Source organism: Schistocerca americana, chromosome 7 (assembly GCF_021461395.2).
Source record: "Schistocerca americana isolate TAMUIC-IGC-003095 chromosome 7, iqSchAmer2.1, whole genome shotgun sequence".
Lineage (NCBI taxonomy): Eukaryota > Metazoa > Arthropoda > Insecta > Orthoptera > Acrididae > Schistocerca > Schistocerca americana.
Genome location: NC_060125.1, coordinates 50,226,980 through 50,245,117, shown reverse-complemented (window position 1 = coordinate 50,245,117; position 18,138 = coordinate 50,226,980). Strand labels below are relative to the sequence as shown.

Genomic DNA, 18,138 nt, shown 5'->3' with positions numbered 1-18,138 from the left:
CCCCCCTCCTTCACCTGACCCAGCATTGAAAAATGCAAAACCATCATTGTTAGCACATGCTTGGGACAATTAAATAATAGGAGAGGTCATGCGGAACTGATAAATAGTTCTGTAATAGCAGAGATGAAAGCAGTTTCTAATAAAGTTCAACAAATTGAAAACATTGTGTTTTTTGTATTAAACTATGCTGTATTTAAACTGGTAGGACACTGTAAATTACATGAAAATAAAATTTGAGGTTCATATCTATTTTCTGAGCAGTAAACATCTGTTAGAAAAAAGTAAAACTTCTTTCCCTGTCTGTCTTGTAAATGGGATACTTCAAAATATAGGTTTAATCTCCCTACATTATCAGTGTTTATATTGCAAATGTTTCTTTCAGAATGCTTGTGCACTCTTTTTTTACTCACACACACATTCCAAAACAGAAATCATTAGGATTTCCCTCTTAAACGTTCAATAACTGGTGAGACAAGTTCAGATTATGCTCACTTTAAAGCCTATGTAGTCTTGGTTTCAAAAATTTGAGTATAGTTACAATCAAAAGTATATTTCATACCAGACCCTCACTTACAGAATTATTTTGAAGGTATTAACATACTAGCATTGGGCAGTATCTGAAGAAACTTTGTGAACCCATTTTTGTTGTTAATCATTTTTCAGTCCACTCATGAACTGCAGTTAGTCATATATTGTTAATATTGTCATACTCACAGCTTCTGCTCCTGGTTTCTTACAACTAAAACTACAATTTTTAACATGTTTTATATTTGTGAATGTTGCCTCTAGCTTCTACAGAAACTGGAGATTCATGACTACTTTGGTGTCATGCTGGTACTATTCAGCAATGCCTCTGCTGAACACCCACCATGTCCTTCATTTTTCTACAGCACTGCTGTGGATTTGTAGCAGTCTGAGTACTGGTCTTTGTGTGTGTGTGTGTGTGTGTGTGTGTGTGTGTGTGTGTGTAATAAATACTTTTAATTAAATTTCCAGTTTTTCCAATACATTTTCAGTACATCAGAGTGCTGTTGTTTCTGAACTTCTGGCCACTTTGTTCCAGATTATATATATCTAAAACCTTCTATGAAAATGTATCTGTGTTCAAAATTTCATATTCTTTAATCTCTCTCTCTTTCAGAGAGCAACTTGCACCAGGAACATTTTTTGTGGTTGACATGTTCAAAAATTCTCTTGCAAATCCTGCTTCCATTATTCGAGCCAGATAGCTGAAAAACATCATTCTAAGTTTCTCGTCATTACGTTTAGTTGTTCAGTTTTCTTGTGCAGATCTTCACTACACCTGCTCTTGTATTCACTGTTGTGTTTTATTGGCCCCTGTACTTGTCTTAGGATTTTCCTCCCTTTCTTTTCCATCTTTTCTATTTCTCCTGTCTTCGTCAAATCCAGGTATTCAGATACTTATAAATGTTCTAACCTTATTATTGTAACATAGTGATCAAGATATTCAAATTTATTGACATAATTAAACATTAATTTATGTTCATGAAATTTTGGAGCATCTTTTGTTTATCAATATATTGTTTTTGCATAAGATATTTGAAGGCCTGTTTTCTCTGTAGTTCTTTTCAAAATGTTAATTTTCCTTTTTACCATTGCAATGTCTCCAGACAGTATTGCAAGATTGTTGGCAAAAACCAAACACTAAATCCTAAGATTCTACATCTACATCTGCATGATTACTCTGCAATTCACATTTAAGTGCTTGGCAGAGGGCTCATCGAACCACAATCATACTCTGTCTCTACGATTCCACTTCCGAACAGCGCGCGGGAAAAATGAACACCTAAACCTTTCTGTTCGAGCTCTGATTTCTCTTATTTTATTTTGATGATCATTCCTATCTATGTAGGATGGGCTCAACAAAATATTTTCACATTCGGAAGAGAAAGTTGGTGACTGAAATTTCGTAAATAGATCTCGCTGCGACGAAAAACGTCTTTGCTTTAATGACTTCCATCCCAACTCGCGTATCATATCTGCCACACTCTCTCCCCTGTTACATGATAATACAAAACGAGCTGCCCTTTTTTGCACCCTTTCGATGTCCTCCGTCAATCCCACCTGGTAAAGGTCCCACACGCACAGCAATATTCTAACAGAGGATGAATGAGTGTAGTGTAAGCTGTCTCTTTAGTGGACTTGTTGCATCTTCTAAGTGTCCTGCCAATGAAACGCAACCTTTGGCTCGCCTTCCCCACAATATTATCTATGTGGTCTTTCCAACTGAAGTTGTTCGTGATTTTAACACCCAGGTACTTAGTTGAATTGACAGCCTTGAGAATTGTACTATTTATCGAGTAATCAAATTCCAACAGATTTCTTTTGGAACTCATGTGGATCACCTCACACTTTTCGTCATTTAGCGTCAACTGCCACCTGCCACACCATATAGCAATGTTTTCTAAATCGCTTTGCAACTGATACTGGTCTTCGGATGACCTATCTAGATGGTAAATTACAGCATCATCTGCGAACAACCTAAGAGAACTGCTCAGATTGTCACCCAGGTCATTTGTATAGATCAGGAACAGCAGAGGTCCCAGGACGCTTCCCTGGGGAACACTTGATATCACTTCAGTTTTACTCAATGATTTGCCGTCTATTACTATGAACTGCGACCTTCCTGACAGGAAATCACGAATCCAGTCGCACAACTGAGATGATACCCCATAGGCCCGCAGCTTGATTAGAAGTTGCTTGTGAGGAACGGTGTCAAAAGCTTTCTGGAAATCCAGAAATACGGAATCAACCTGAGATCCCCCGTCGATAGCGGCCATTACTTCGTGCAAATAAAGAGCTAGCTGCATTGCACAAGAACGATGTTTTCTGAAACCATGCTGATTACATGTCAATAGATCGTTTCCTTCGAGGTGAATCATAATGTTTGAATACAGTATATGCTCCAAAACCCTACTGCAAACCGACGTCAATGATATAGGTCTGTAGTTCGATAGATTACTCCTGCTACCCTTTTTAAACACTGGTGCGAACTGCGCAATTTTCTGTAGCTACAGATCTATTGGTGATCGAGCGGTTGTATATGATTGCTAAGTAGGGAGCTATTGTTTTTATAGTTGAATTGCACCTGTCCATTTACTCCATTCTCTGTGAGTTGTTCTTCCCATTCTTGGATCATCTTTTCAAGAACACAATTGAATAAAATAGGGGATAGACCATCTCCCCGTCTAACACCTGTTCACATACCAAATAACTTTCATAATTTAGCTGTTGTTGTCATTGTCCTTAGCCCAAAGACTGATTTGATTTGATATAGCTCTCCACACCACTTTATCCTGTTGGAACTTCTTCATCTACAAATGCGTATTGCAACTAGCATCTGTTTGAACCTAATTTCTGCATTCATCCCATGGTCTCTCTTTTATAGTTTGGACATTCCCCCCCCCCCCCCCCTTCCCCACTCCATTCCCCATGAACTTACATCCGTTACCAAACTGATCATTCCTTCACACCTCCAGATGTGTCATATCAACTAAGCTCTACTTTTAGTCAGGTTGTGCCACAAACGCCTTTTTTCCCAGTTCGATTCTGTACCTTCTCATAAGTTAATGGATCCACCTGTTCAATTTTCGGCATTACTCTGTAGCACCACAGTTCAAAACTTTCTGTTCTGTTCTCATCTGAACTATATGACTTATAGATTAACTTCTGTCCTTAAAATATTTGTTGTTCAAGATTGTGCCTCTGTTCCTAAGATTTATTGTATATGTGCTAAAGATAGCTTTCTATTAACTATCGTTATCCAGATTTCGAAATTATAGTGAATGCTCTGTATTTTTAAAAGAAAATGAGTTAATATTACATGTAAATTTCTCTTAGCATGGCATAGTGCAAATAACATTACAAAATAGTTTTGAGGAATGTACTGCAATGACATCCTTATAAGTAGCAGGATGCTCATTCAAATTCATTCTTAACTTTCCTTATTTGGGAGACATTGGTTTGGATCCCTAGACAGCAATTAAGTTTGCCATGCCTACTTCATTGCTTGTTCAGCTACATGAATCTCTGTTGCCAAGAGTATTGCTGCCTGCAGAAATTAAACCTTAACGGCAAAGTAGTAGAAGAATTTATGAACATTAATAACTGTGTTGAAAATAAGAGAAAGAAGCACAAAGTAAAAGCTGCTGAAAAATCTTTTAAAGGTAGGACAGTAATGAGTCTATTACTAAGAACTATGTAGGGATTGATTTTGGATGCCTGATACGTTACAAATAATCAACAGAATGGTGAAATGCAAATAAAAGGTTGGAAAGTGGGAGGAGAGGTTGGCACATGAGACAGTGGGACAGAGGCATCTGAAGTACTGCTTTTAGTGGAAAGAGCTTCACACACTCACACACGCACGCGCACACACACACACACACACACACACACACACACACACACACACACACACACACACACACACACACCAGTGCGCGCGCGGTATACGTCCTCTTTATCATCTTAGCTCCATGCAGCATTTCAGGTATCCAAGGAATTATTTTCTAAATATATAACTTTATGTACCCTTGCAGAGATAAACACCACTGAATATATTAAAATTAATTTTGTGATAATGAGTCAAGTACTGATCTGACAGCATGCATTGTATTTGCTCTGGCTTAGCTGTGCTTGCCTGTGAGTTATTTTATGCTGCTTCTGTTCCTACAAAATCGAGATTTGTGCTAGGATGTAATTGCAAAATGTTTATTTTTTACTCAGATAGTATTCAGATGGTTACCTATATTGTGTACCTTCATTAATATGTGTGCTGATTGTTGTTGTTGTTGTGTTCCTGTGCTATTTCAGACTGTAATTATAATTAGTTTAAATAAACCAAACAGTTATGTTAACATAATATTGAAATTTTCCGTGCTTGAATGCCAACAATTTTGAAAATATTATGTATTAGAATTGTTGTTTTGTGTTATTGCTGCACTTATGTTTCTAATTTTGTTCATGGTATATGTTAATTTGTGCCAGTACTGATTTCTCTGCTAGAATGATTTCTCACATCTCATTACAATAGTTCATTATTCTTTCCATGCATACCTGGGAACCCTTACCAGGAAATTACAGCAGTACTGTGTTTCCATGGACCTGATATTCATGCATGATCACCTATTATTAATTTTTTTATGGAATGTTATTTTCTCTCTTTACTATCAATCATTAATGCCATGCATGAGGATTTCCTCAGTATTAAATGCCATCCCATTCTGTGTTGATTGTTATACTTTTTGTACAAGCATGGCACTGAAAAGCGGGACAATCAGATCAGTTAAGTGATGGTAATAGAAAGATGAAATGGCTTTCTGGTAATAGAAACACAGAACGTGTAAACCCAAATGTTGTTTTGTTGTAATGGAGTAAAAGGACACAGAGAAGATAACATGAATATTATGAAACATGTAAACCAGCAGACATGTAACTAAATTTGTAAACTTGCCATTCTATTCATCTTTTTCTGGTGTCTGCTCCACTTCTGCTCTTAGCTCCACAATTTGAATAAAAGACTGAATTAATTCATGAAAATTTACAATTTGGGTTTTCATTTTTATGAACTATTATTAAACTCAGTTTTCTATGTTATCTCTGATCGAGTCGGGCTTTATAGCTCCCATTGTTGTTGTGATTTGTTTCTCATTTGTTAAAGCTCTGCATGAACCCAATGGCACTAGTATTCTCTGCATGTTAAAAATATGAGAATGAATAGAGTTTTTACAGCCTTTAAAATTTTTGCATTTACTATTGATACTGTAATGTTTGTTTCAATTATCTAACCAAGTTTATCTATTTAACAAAAAATTCATTTTGTATGGTCAGAGGGCACATCATTCCTTAGATCATTATTTTTCTGTTCCTATAATTGGCACAGTTTGATGTAGCAAGGCCATGGACCATTAATTATTACACTTTATTTTAATTAGAAACATTTGAAAAATCGTATCAGAAACAGTGGCAAATGAGTTTCTCGTACTGCTGTGTTGTCTCATGTGGGTAGCTTTTTGCATGAAAGAAAGGAGCACATAGCATGATCGTAGGTTCTTCCTTTTTTGTCATTCCCCCCTCCCCCAATCCACTTCCTGACTGCTTTTGTGTATCCCACCACAACTTCATCTCCTGTGCCAACCTCTTCATTTCAGAGAAGCACTTACACCCAATATCTCTGATTATGTTTGGATGTTTTCTAGCTTCTGTCTTCTCCAACAGTTTTTGCCCATTATGGCCACCTCTGCTACCATGGGAGTTATTCCCTGATGTCTTAACATATGTCCTGTTGTCCTATCCCACCTTGCTGTTAGTGTTTTCAACATATCCCTTTCCTCACCAATTCTTTGGAGAGCCTTCTCATTTCCTACCTATCACTCAACTCCATTTTCATCCTCCTTGTATAACACTATTCAGACATTTGGATCCTCTTTTCTAGTTTTCCCACAGTCCACAATTCACATCCATACAGTGCTGTGTTCCATATGTACATGCTCAGAAATTTCTCACTGGAACTAAGGCATATAAAGAAGAATAATTTGTTTGGTATTTTCTTTTTTAATTTGACCATATTTCTGCAACAGTTTACATACAAATTTGGTTTTCATGTAATTGTTTTCTGCGCAACTTAAAAGAACAGATCATGGATTTGTGATATTACTAGCAGTCCCAAAATGTTTAAAGGGAGGCTTTGTGCATAACATTTGGTACCCTTGTCTAGAATGGCACATACGAAGCGCACATTATTAATTTGCTTTTTGCATCAGCTTTTAGCTTTTTGATGTTGCACTTTCTCTCTGTTACCTGCTGATGCTTTCCGAACTAGTTGAATGTATTCATTTACATATAATCATTTGCCTCCAATTTTTTTGTATGCCTTCGGAATGTTCAACTGGAGAACTGATCTAAAAATGTAGCAACATAATTATGACTACTAAGTAAAAGTAGAGCAAAATTTTCCTTTACTGCAGTTCTGAAGAAAAGAATTGTGCTGTATCCAATGTTTTGATAGCAAATTATGGCTTTTCCTCCCTTGATTTTTAAAGATCTTTCCACTAGCTATTTTCTCTATTGGCATAAATAAAACAACTTATTCCAGCATTTGTGTGTGTGTGTGTGTGTGTGTGTGTGTGTGTGTGTGTGTGTGTGTTTGAGAAAGAGAGAGAGAGAGAGTGTGTTGGTGCATGCATCTTAAATATACAAACATGCAGAAGACATTGCATGTGGTTGACAATATTTTAGATTAAAACTGAATGTTCATAGAAGCTGCATTATTCTGTACTACCACACATAATGCTTAAATTTTATGCTTATTTGCACGCACAAGTGTTGCATTTTAACACTTTTTTTTAGTTTATCAGTGAAACCAGTATAGAGTTGCAGATCAGTTATCTAATTTTGGCAATCTAAAACACACACATTCATTATATCAGTAGTTTCAGTGTAAGTCAGTTGGAAATTGTTCAATAATAGGAAATTTGCAGCTGAAATGTTCAAGATACTTTAATTTTTTCAACATAAGTTTTATACAGAAATAGTCTTTAAAAATATTAAACAAATCTGATCTCCTTTTGCAGTAGTTAGTTTCTTTTGTCAGATGGGTATATTAACCTACATTGAGTATGAGCACCAGTTATTCTCTTTCAAAACAGTGACAAGATAAATGCCCCTGTTTCACATTGCAAACTCATATGTGTGGCTTACTTTGAAGATGAATGTTTCTGGCTGTTTGAATTTGCAATGTAATGGTAGTATTTTCCATTATTGTTTATATAGCTACCTAATATTGGTAAAAATAAGATACCTGGTGGCCATACAAAACAAAAATTTATTAAATGGGTGGAGAGTACATCTGGCCCATGTTTCCATATTTGTAGCTTGTGTAAGAGTTAATAAATATTTATTGTTAGAATGACCGCTGTCTCAGATTTTTTAGGGATGTCAATGAATATTTGTTTAATCGCAATACCTACCTCTATCAGGATAAAGTTTTTAGTGTTACAGAATATTCACTTGTCTATACAATCATGCAGTAAAATCTTCTTTTATTTCACCGTGTCATTTCACAGTGTGTCTGCAACATTTCAGAAAGCATATATATTCTCCTTCCATTTTCTGCTGAAGTACTTGTATTACTGGCACTTTGCCAGAAGACATGAGGAAAGTATGTAGCCTCTCAAATGTCGCAGACACACTGAAGATTGATGTGGCAGGATATGTGAGCAGATTGTTGCATTGACATGCTGCAAAAACATTCATTTATTTGTGTATGATATTGTTTAAATTGCAAACTGTGAAGGTAAATATTATAGTAAACATTGCAGCATTTAGGTTTTCAGATAATGTAAGTCATTAAACCTTGATATTATAAACAACTACTGCTGAACTGTAAGTAAGATGTAGCCCTACCAATAATCAGTCTCGTTCTTCAAAAATAAACATAAGGGAAGTAATAAGTGAAGAACACATTAGAATCTCTCCAACAATGGGAACTCCAGGTAGGAATATCAACAATGTTGGAAAAGACAGATTCCAAGAAGACATGTCAAGTTCCAGTGAGGCATAATCAAAAGACACACACATATAGCTTTTGGCTACTGCCTTTCTCAGCAACACACACACACACACACACACACACACACACACACACACACACACACACACAAACAAACAATCTCGTGCACATACAACCACCAATGACTTGATGTGTCTTCTTTACAATAAGCAGCAATCTGTCTTTTTCCTCCATTAGAATCTCTGTATGTCTTGATGGTGATTGTTGTGTGATTATTCAAATTCATCTGAAATCCGAACGGCTGTTATGTATCAAAGTGTTTAATTAAACACTACATCATATGAAGCTTGTTTACTCGAGTACTCTCTAATGTAAAGGGAAGAAAATCCGTGCCAGTACTATTTGACGTCTGTAAATGGTATATGGTTATAGATTGGAAACATGGGCCATTCTGTAGCATAAGGTGGTGGGATATTCTCCCTCCCCTTTTCCCCCTTTTCCCCCCTCTGCCCCCCTTTCCCCCCTCTGCCCCCCTTTCCCCCCTCTGCACCCCTTTCCCCCCTCTGCCCCCCTTTCCCCCTCTACCCCCTTTCCCCTCTACCCCCTTTCCCCTCTACCCCCTTTCCCCCCCCCTCTGCCCCCCTTTCCTCCCCCCTCTGCCCCCCTTTCCTCCCCCCTGTGCCCCCCTTTCCTTCCTCCTCTGCCCCCCTTTCCTTCCCCCTCTGCCCCCCTTTCCTTCCCCCTCTGCCCCCCTTTCCTTCCCCCTCTGCCCCCCTTTCCTTCCCCCTCTGCCCCCCTTTCCTTCCCCCTCTGCCCCCCTTTCCTTCCACCTCTGCCCCCCTTTCCTTCCACCTCTGCCCCCCTTTCCTTCCACCTCAGCCCCCCTTTCCTTCCACCTCTGCCCCCCTTTCCTTCCCCCTCTGCCCCCCTTTCCTTCCCCCTCTGCCCCCCTTTCCTTCCCCCCTCTGCCCCCTTTCCTTCCCCCTCTGCCCCCCTTTCCTTCCCCCTCTGCCCCCCTTTCCTTCCCCCTCTGCCCCCCTCTCCTCCCCCCTCAGCCCCCCCTCTCCTCCCCCCTCAGCCCCCCCTCTCCTCCCCCTCAGCCCCCCTCTCCTCCCCCTCTGCCCCCCTCTCCTCCCCCCTCAGCCCCCCTCTCCTCCCCCCTCAGCCCCCCTCTCCTCCCCCCTCAGCCCCCCTCTCCTCCCCCCTCAGCCCCCCTCTCCTCCCCCCTCAGCCCCCTCTCCTCCCCCCTCAGCCCCCCTCTCCTCCCCCCTCAGCCCCCCTCTCCTCCCCCCTCAGCCCCCCTCTCCTCCCCCCTCTGCCCCCCTCTCCTCCCCCCTCTGCCCCCCTCTCCTCCCCCCTCTGCCCCCTCTCCTCCCCCCTCTGCCCCCCTCTCCTCCCCCCTCTGCCCCCCTCTCCTCCCCCCTCTGCCCCCCTCTCCTCCCCTCTCCTCCCCCCTCTGCCCCCTCTCCTCCCCCCTCAGCCCCCCTCTTCTCCCCCCTCAGCCCCCCCTCTCCTCCCCCCTCATCCCCCCTCTCCTCCCCCCTTAGCCCCTCTCTCCTCCCCCCTCAGCCCCCCTCTCCTTCCCCCCCTCTGCCCCCCTCTCCTCCCCCCTCTGGCCACCCTCTCCACCCATTCCGCCCCCCTTTTCCTCCCCCCTCTTTCCGCTCCTCTGCCCCCCCTCTTCACTCCTGTGTGGTTGTGAGGTGAGGGGACTAGTATGGGCTGGAGAAGGCCAGGCTTATTCACCGCAGTTCTGACCTTTGACGATCCGCAAGCGGAAGACGAGGAGGGTTCGCTGCCGCATTTGGAAGGTGGAGGACTTTTCCAGAGCAAGCTCCCACCAGGCATCCTTCCACACGGTCTGCACGAGTGAAGGAAGTGCAGCCAGCAGTGACAAGCCTTGAGCACGAGGCAACCAAGCAGCAGGAACAAGGTTAGTGGCTATGATAATTTATTATTATTATTATTATTATTATTATTATTATTATTGATTCTTCAATTTCTCCAGGCGTATTTTATGATGAAATAAATCTCGGGTGAACAGCCTGGTATCAGTGTACATAGGACACAATATTTCGGCACGTTGCCATCATCAGGTTCGCTGATGTACTGACCAGCGATGGTCTGGCACCAGATATATATAGGACAATCCCCCTCCTGCTCCTCCCTCAGTCTCCTCCCTCAGGCACTTTCTGTGAGTTGGTGCGGTCCGCACGCGGTCGAGGCACAATGTCCGTTCTCCTGCCGTTTGGGCGCTCCGTCCTATGTCTTCTCGTTCAGGAGGGTCTGCCAGCACCGCTCTCGTTATTCTTCCCTCCTCCCCCAAAGTCGGTACACTTTGGAAAATATCCTTTTTCTTCTTAATCCAGGTGATCGCGGGTTCCCACGCCTTGCTAAGGATGTAACCGCTGTCATGATTTAGTTGTGGCTCCCTTACTCTGATCTCTATGGCTTCTTTGATGACACAGTCCCAGTATTTGGAAATCTGTGTCAGGACTTTGGTTTGGTCATAATCCATGCTTTTGAGTTCCGACAGGCAATGCTCAGCAACTGCCGACTTACTGGTCTGTTGCAGTCGAGTGTGCCGTTGATGTTCTCGGCATCGGTCCTCAATGGTACGAATGCTTTGACCTATGTATACACTACCGCATTGGCAAGGTATCTGATAAACCCCTGATTTACGTAGACCAAGGTCGCCCTTGACACTACCAAGAAGGCTCTTGGTTTTGCTAGGAGGACGGAAGATGGTTTTGACTTGGAGTTTACGTAAAATGCATCCAATTTTTCTGGATAAGGCCCCACAAAACGGAATAATAGCCAAGGCCACCTCCTCCTGAGGTTCATCCTCAGTTTCCATCAGTGCTGCAGGTGTGGGATGTAGAGCCTTCCGATTTTGCCCTTCCTTGTAACCATTCCTCCGAAACACGGTCTTCAGATGGTCCAATTCTTGTTGAAGACTATCGCTGTCGGAGATGGTGTGAGCTCTGTGTACAAGAGTTTTGAGCATGTCATTTTTTGTGCTGGGTGGTGACAGCTATCCTCACGTAGGTACAAATCGATGTGCATCTTCTTCCTATACATGCTGTGGCCCAGAGTGCCGTCAGCTCATCTTCTAATCAAAACATCTAGGAAAGGGAGCATCCCATCTCTTTCAATCTCCATGGTGAACTTAATATTCTCGTGTCTGGAGTTGACATGTGTGAGGAAGTCTGCCAGTTTATCTCTTTCATGTGGCCAGATAACGAAGTTATCATCCACATATCTAAAGAAACGGATGGGTTTGAGATGTGCTGATTCAAGAGCTTCCTCCTCGAAATGTTCCATGTTCATATTTGCGACAATGGGTGAGAGTGGACTCACCATGGCTACTCCTGTCTGCTCGTAGTATTCACCGTCAGCGCATGTCTGAAAAGGTTGGTGGTCTCTTCGTCAAATTTCTCGGGTGAACATCCTGGTATGAGTGTGCATAGGACACACTATTTTGGCAAGTTTTCACTTTCTACATACCACCCTCACTTCCCAAGTTCGAAAAATGTAATGGAATAATTTATTAATACTGAGTGTTGATGAATGTTACATCAGCAACATTTAAAAAATGTTCAAAGAAAAGGTAATTTTTGTGTAAGAAGCTCATTACTTCAGGATATGGTGCCCATAAAGAGCATAGTTAAAGATATAAAACAGCAAAATTTGTAAAGTGCAAAGAGTGTAAAGCATTCAGTCAAAAATGTGTCTGCAGAATGTTTCTTCAATTTCAGATGACTTACCTGTTGACAAATTTGCAATTGTGATTTGTGCAAGAATTCATTGGCTAAATTTACTTCTGTAATCATGGAAAAGAGTTGCCTTTACATTATCGTAGCTAATCTTGTGATATGATACTTCCGTGAAGTTCCAACACATCCTGGTAGCTAAACTCTTGGTAGTGTTGGTAAAGTAACAACTGCCAAAAATATCATTTGGTGCCATTAGCAAAAGAAAAAACATTTCACACTCACATACAACAAAGATAAGTTATGGGAAATTCAGGATTGCAACCCGTAGTAATCTGAATCTTGAACAATTCTTTTGAGTCCTTTGAGCAGATAAAATTGTCACACTGTCCAGTCTGAGTACTTCTCGTTTACTTAAAAGGACATAACAAATGACAAGGCCTTTCCCGTCAATGGTTTTTTGTTAATAGCCTTGTGGTTTTAGTGATAAGGTAAGTGGTTTTCAACTAATGTTTGTTTTGTTATCAGCTGTTATTCTTAATTCTGAGTAGTATTCATTGGTTTATTCAAATTATTTTGGTTTTTAGTGCGTGAATTGTCAGAAGAAGAGAAACAAATGATAATACTTTCAGAAGACTTCCAAAGATTTTTTGATCGTTCTGCTCGTATAATGGAAAGAGCATTGTGTGAATCCGTAGACATATACACAGATTACACAGGTGTCACAGATAATGAAGAAGGAACGTAAGTATTCAGTAAAACTGATTTTAAATTTTACATGTTTTATGAAGAATGTGCATTTTCGGCTGTAACTCTATGTATGGCATTCTCATTAAATGACCATTTTGTAGAAAGATAATAAAACATGTAATTTAAAAGGTAGTGTAGTATGCGGAGATCAAATTTTAGGTATTAACATGAATTTTTGAAATGTTTTCATGTTTCTTGCACATTACTGTAGGCAAAGTGAGAAAAAGTACATTTTTAACTCTCTTCGAGATAAATGAGTGTCTACAGGAAACTTGCAACTGAAGCTCAGCTACAATGAACAATTCCTATCATTAGCCTTGTGATACAGAATACAAGTGACTTGTACACTTTGTATTGTCTGCTGCACATCTTGCTTACAAATATTGATGTGCAGCTGAGACTGGATCAATGGGACCTGAATCTTAATCTCAAAAGCAGCTACAGGGAAAAAATGAAGGATGAAAGGTATAGTTTGAAGAAATAATGAAAAAAGTGTCAAAGTGAGACAGATGCTCACAAGGAGAGGGAAATGTTGCAAAATGTAATGAGAACATGGTAGAAAATAAAAATATGTGAAAGAATGGAAATGGCACATGTATAAGAACACCTTTTGAAATTAAGATTGTGTGAATGGCAAAAGTCATATACATACTGGGGAAATTCTCTTATCTCTGAAAATTCTAGTTGTTAAAGAACAACCTAGGTGACTGGGATGGTGAAACAAATGTCCAGATCCTTTCTGTTATATACCAAAGGGTACTCAACAGCAAATTGTTGCATAGAAAACTCTATGGCCATACATTCTTGCTGAAATGGTACTGGTGACCATGGATTTTCTACTTTTCATTATTTTAGTTAACAATTTCTGAGACTATTAAATTTCTTGCTTTGTAACCTTTTGCATTGCCTGTGATTATTATTGCATTGTTGGTACCATTTGAGATATTCGGCTGATTATGAAGGCAAAATCAAACATGAAAAGAATATGTTGCAACTCCATAGTTTCTCCATGTGGTGGGTAGCAGACATGCTAAATGAAAACACAGCTAAAAATTTAAGCTTTCAGACAAAAAATCCTCCTTACAAAATGGAAAATGGTCACACTTTCATACAAGTACAACTTGCACACATGTAGCCACTTTCTCTGGCTGTTGTGCTTGGAGACAGTGGCCGTGTGTGTGTGTGTGTGTGTGTGTGTGTGTGTGTGTGTGTGTGTGTGTTCTGTTTTCAAAGAACATTTTTTTTTTTTTTTTTTTTTTTTTTTGAAAGCTTAAATATGTAGGAGTCTTTACATTGTGGCTTTCTATGATTCAGTGCTTCCTCTTATGTGGTGAGTAGCAGTCTGTCCTTTTCATAATATTGTTGATTATGAAGGCATTCTTTTGTAGTGTTGTTTTTAAAAATGTTCTGTATGTATATTCACCTACAAAGCAGCAATCCTCATTTACAGGGATGAAAAATCTAATGCAAGGCTCTCCCTTAATCGTTGGTTCTATGATGAGCGCTGGTCTCGTAACAGATGTGTGACTTCAATGGACTGGTCCCCACAATTTCCAGAACTTCTTGTTGCAAGCTACCACAATAATGAAGATTCACCCAATGATCCAGATGGCGTATGCCTCATATGGAATACAAAATTCAAGAAAAGAACTCCTGAATACATATTCCACTGCCAGTCTCCAGTGATGTCATCTATTTTCGCAAGGTAATTTTAACTTGACCAACAGTAGCATTTTAGATGTTCTTAAAAATAAGTACAATAGAAATATAAAAATGTAACTGACAGTTGAGTTCCTTGTGAGAAGTATCAAACAACAGTTGATACTATGTAAGTGTTGTAGATTTTCTCCGGGTGCAGTACACATAAATTATCAACTATCATCTCATTAAAATATGTTAATAGTTTTCATTCATTTAATTGACAAGTTGACATTGGCACTGTTTCACAACTGCTGATAAAAAATCATATTGTTGCATAAATGTCAATGTATAGTTGCAGTTTCCATTAAAAAAATTCTCAAGAATTTGTGATATGGAGGGAAGTGTCATCTAATCAATGTTGTTAAAAACCTCGTGTGTTTGGATCATAATGTGAAAATTGCCACCTGTTTATTAGAATATATGAACAAGTTTCAACATTCTTGCATCAAATGTTTTAACCCACACACCATACATTTCTACTACTTTGTGGTTTGTATTTCTCCCTGTGCCCTGCTTACTAAAATTGTATAAGAGATGGATAAATTGCTAACTTGAGCTTCTTTGAGTATTTGGAAGGGAGAAAGGGTGTTAATTAACGTCCTGGGATAATGCGATCCATATAGCTAAACCTGCAGTCTGTCAACATAGTGGGGAATATGCTCACTTCTACACGCACTATGAATACCTCTGAAATAATTAATGTTGATTGGTGTAAAAGGGAAGGACTAAGAAAAAACTAGAAGTAATTGCGATTTGTGATTTTCTGCCCATGCTTGTGAATCATTATTTAAACTCTGAGTAAATACAAATTTTTAAATGCTACTGGTTGTATACCTCTTTATTGCGCATTTGTTTACCTTCCCTACTTCTCTCGTGGATACAGTGCTCATGTTACTTTAAAGACACAGGTACATTGCTACTTTAATCTACTTGTAACCCAATATTTACGATCAAAGTGATGAAACAATGTTTTAAAGTGTTTGTACATTCCCTTTTGTTTGATGCCAGATTCCACCCAAATCTCATTCTTGGGGGAACCTACTCTGGACAGATTGTGCTATGGGATAATCGTGTTCAGAAGAGGACACCAATTCAACGAACCCCATTGTCATCAGCAGCTCATACAGTGAGTTAGATTTTAAGTCATACCATTCTCAAACAGTATTATCCTGTGTTGTAGAAGCCTAATAAAAATGGTATACAGCTTATTGAAATATTCTGTATTTAATCTAAAATGCTGCAAACTCATTAAAACTGGCAAATACATAGGTCATTATTGTATTTTTTTCTAGCATCCTGTATATTGTTTGAGTGTAGTAGGCACTCAAAATGCCCACAATCTCATCAGCGTGTCTACTGATGGAAGATTATGTTCTTGGAGTCTTGACATGCTGTCAAAGCCACAAGAAACACTGGAACTGCATCATAAGCAAGGAAAACCAGTTGCAGCTACTTGCCTTGCATTCCCACATGGTGATGTCAACAACTTTGTTGTTGGCAGTGAAGAAGGAGCTGTATATTCAGGTGAATTCCATTAATGTTTTATTTACTAATATGTTCAGATAATTAATGTTTGATTTAATTGAAAGAGTAATGGTTTGATAATTTCTCAGCTGTGTTACTAGATGTATCAGACAAATTACTTTCGTCAGGCATTAAAATATGAGCTAAACACATACTTTCCCTCAAATAAATTGTTTACGTATGTTCCTTGTTCAGAGGAGAGGAAGGTACAGATGGGTGACAAGACTAAAGTAGCTAGGAGCATGAGGTGGGAACTGTCTCTGTAACATGTCCTTTGTTCACATAACCCCCATGACCTCAACTCTCACTATTTCCATTACTCCACCTGCCTCTGTCCCCTTCTCTGCTCCCACTGTAGCCTTCTGTCCCCCAGACTCACCTCTGCTTCCCTTCCCCCTCCCCCCACCAACCACCAACAGGCATTACAGTGTCTTCCCCACATATAGTGCTATTTGTCCCCCTCCCTGTCCACACTTCTTCTGTATCTCTACTATCCACATCAGCAGAAATTGCTGCTCACCCCAGTGGGCCACAGCACCTGAAGATGACAGTGGCATGTATGCATTAGTTCTGCACATATGAACCTGTGGTTGTACGTTTCTTCATCTGATGAATGACTGCCATCAAATGCCTCCTCCATGTAGGGATTAGCACTCTCTATTTTACAGTTCACGTGAGAAAGTAGAACTACAGACAAAGAAATGGTCCATTCAGACACATGAAAATCTATGCTGCAATCTTTTACATGGAGAGAATACGCCAGAACAAATGCACCATCGATATTTTAGCTGCTAAGACACACTTTAAGTGTTTCAAAAAAGTTTCTTACTAATTTTTGCTGCATGAAGGACTGCTAAAAGCAGTAGTTTGTACAGCCCTTTCTGCCTTGTGCAAAAATCAGCCGAAGCAACCATGACAAATGGCTACAGTGCTGTGAAGAGTAAAATCCAGAGTATGCATACAGGAAATTGAAGTACCTAAACAATACCTAAAAGTAACATAATATTAATTTGTTGAGTAATTTCCAGTTCATATTGACAGTCTCACTGTTCAGGTGTGAATCATAGAAAGATAATGGTGGAAGAAAAAAAATAGTATCCCATAACAGTCAGTTCCCTTCAGTTGGGATGAATTTCTTGAAATGGAATATGTCGTATTCATATATCCTTGTATAACGGTTCTTAGAACACACTTCTTATGATAATTTTTGACAGTTGTATAATTTGCTAACAACTAAACAGTTCCTTTTCTATTCACTACAGTTGTCACAAAAAGATATCGTGTCTGTTGAATGACGAAACCAAATGTTTTTCTTACACCATGCACGCTTGAGGAAAGTTAATGCATTCAGGCACTTCACAATAATTATTAGTTTTATTTAGACATAATGAATGAAATAAGAAATTATCCTGGTCATTGTTCTACATATTGTCCCGCATACCAAGCATACTTAATCATTCATAAAACATAGTGATAATAACTGATAATGTAAAAATGACTGAATTTTAGGAATGCTGCTCCACTGATAAACCTCATATGTCAAAGAGCTGTTCCAAATTATGTTGCCTGACAATTTCCTCATAATTGCATCCATTGTGCGGATCAATTCTTCAACAAGAGATTAAATCACATTACGTGTTGCAGGTGGAATCTGCATTATTTCAGCAGCCTTTCCATCGTCCTCCTCAAAAACAGATTGTTGTTATTTCCAAGCCATAAGTACAGCAAAAGTAAAGAATTGTTTTCTGCAATTAGTCAGTTACATTTTTTTTCCCAACCAAGCAGTCCTTTTACAATTTTGTGTCCTAATTTGCCCTGAATGTCCTAAAGAAGATATAAAGATGGGGATACACTAATCCGTTCATACTTGGCACTGGTGTCACAGCGTTTATAGAGGCACAACTAACTGCTTCCCCC

The 18,138-nt window shown here is 39.6% G+C and overlaps 1 protein-coding gene across 1 annotated transcript in view; it reads left to right on the top strand.

The window, feature by feature from the left end:
- LOC124622490 (cytoplasmic dynein 1 intermediate chain-like) overlaps positions 1-18,138 on the top strand; it is a 198,877-nt gene that overhangs the window by 142,996 nt on the left and 37,743 nt on the right. Inside the window, 6 exon segments of the mRNA XM_047148204.1 lie at positions 10,309-10,395; positions 10,398-10,466; positions 12,834-12,990; positions 14,447-14,701; positions 15,706-15,823; positions 15,990-16,221. Of these exon segments, the coding sequence (XP_047004160.1) occupies positions 10,309-10,395; positions 10,398-10,466; positions 12,834-12,990; positions 14,447-14,701; positions 15,706-15,823; positions 15,990-16,221 (918 nt within the window).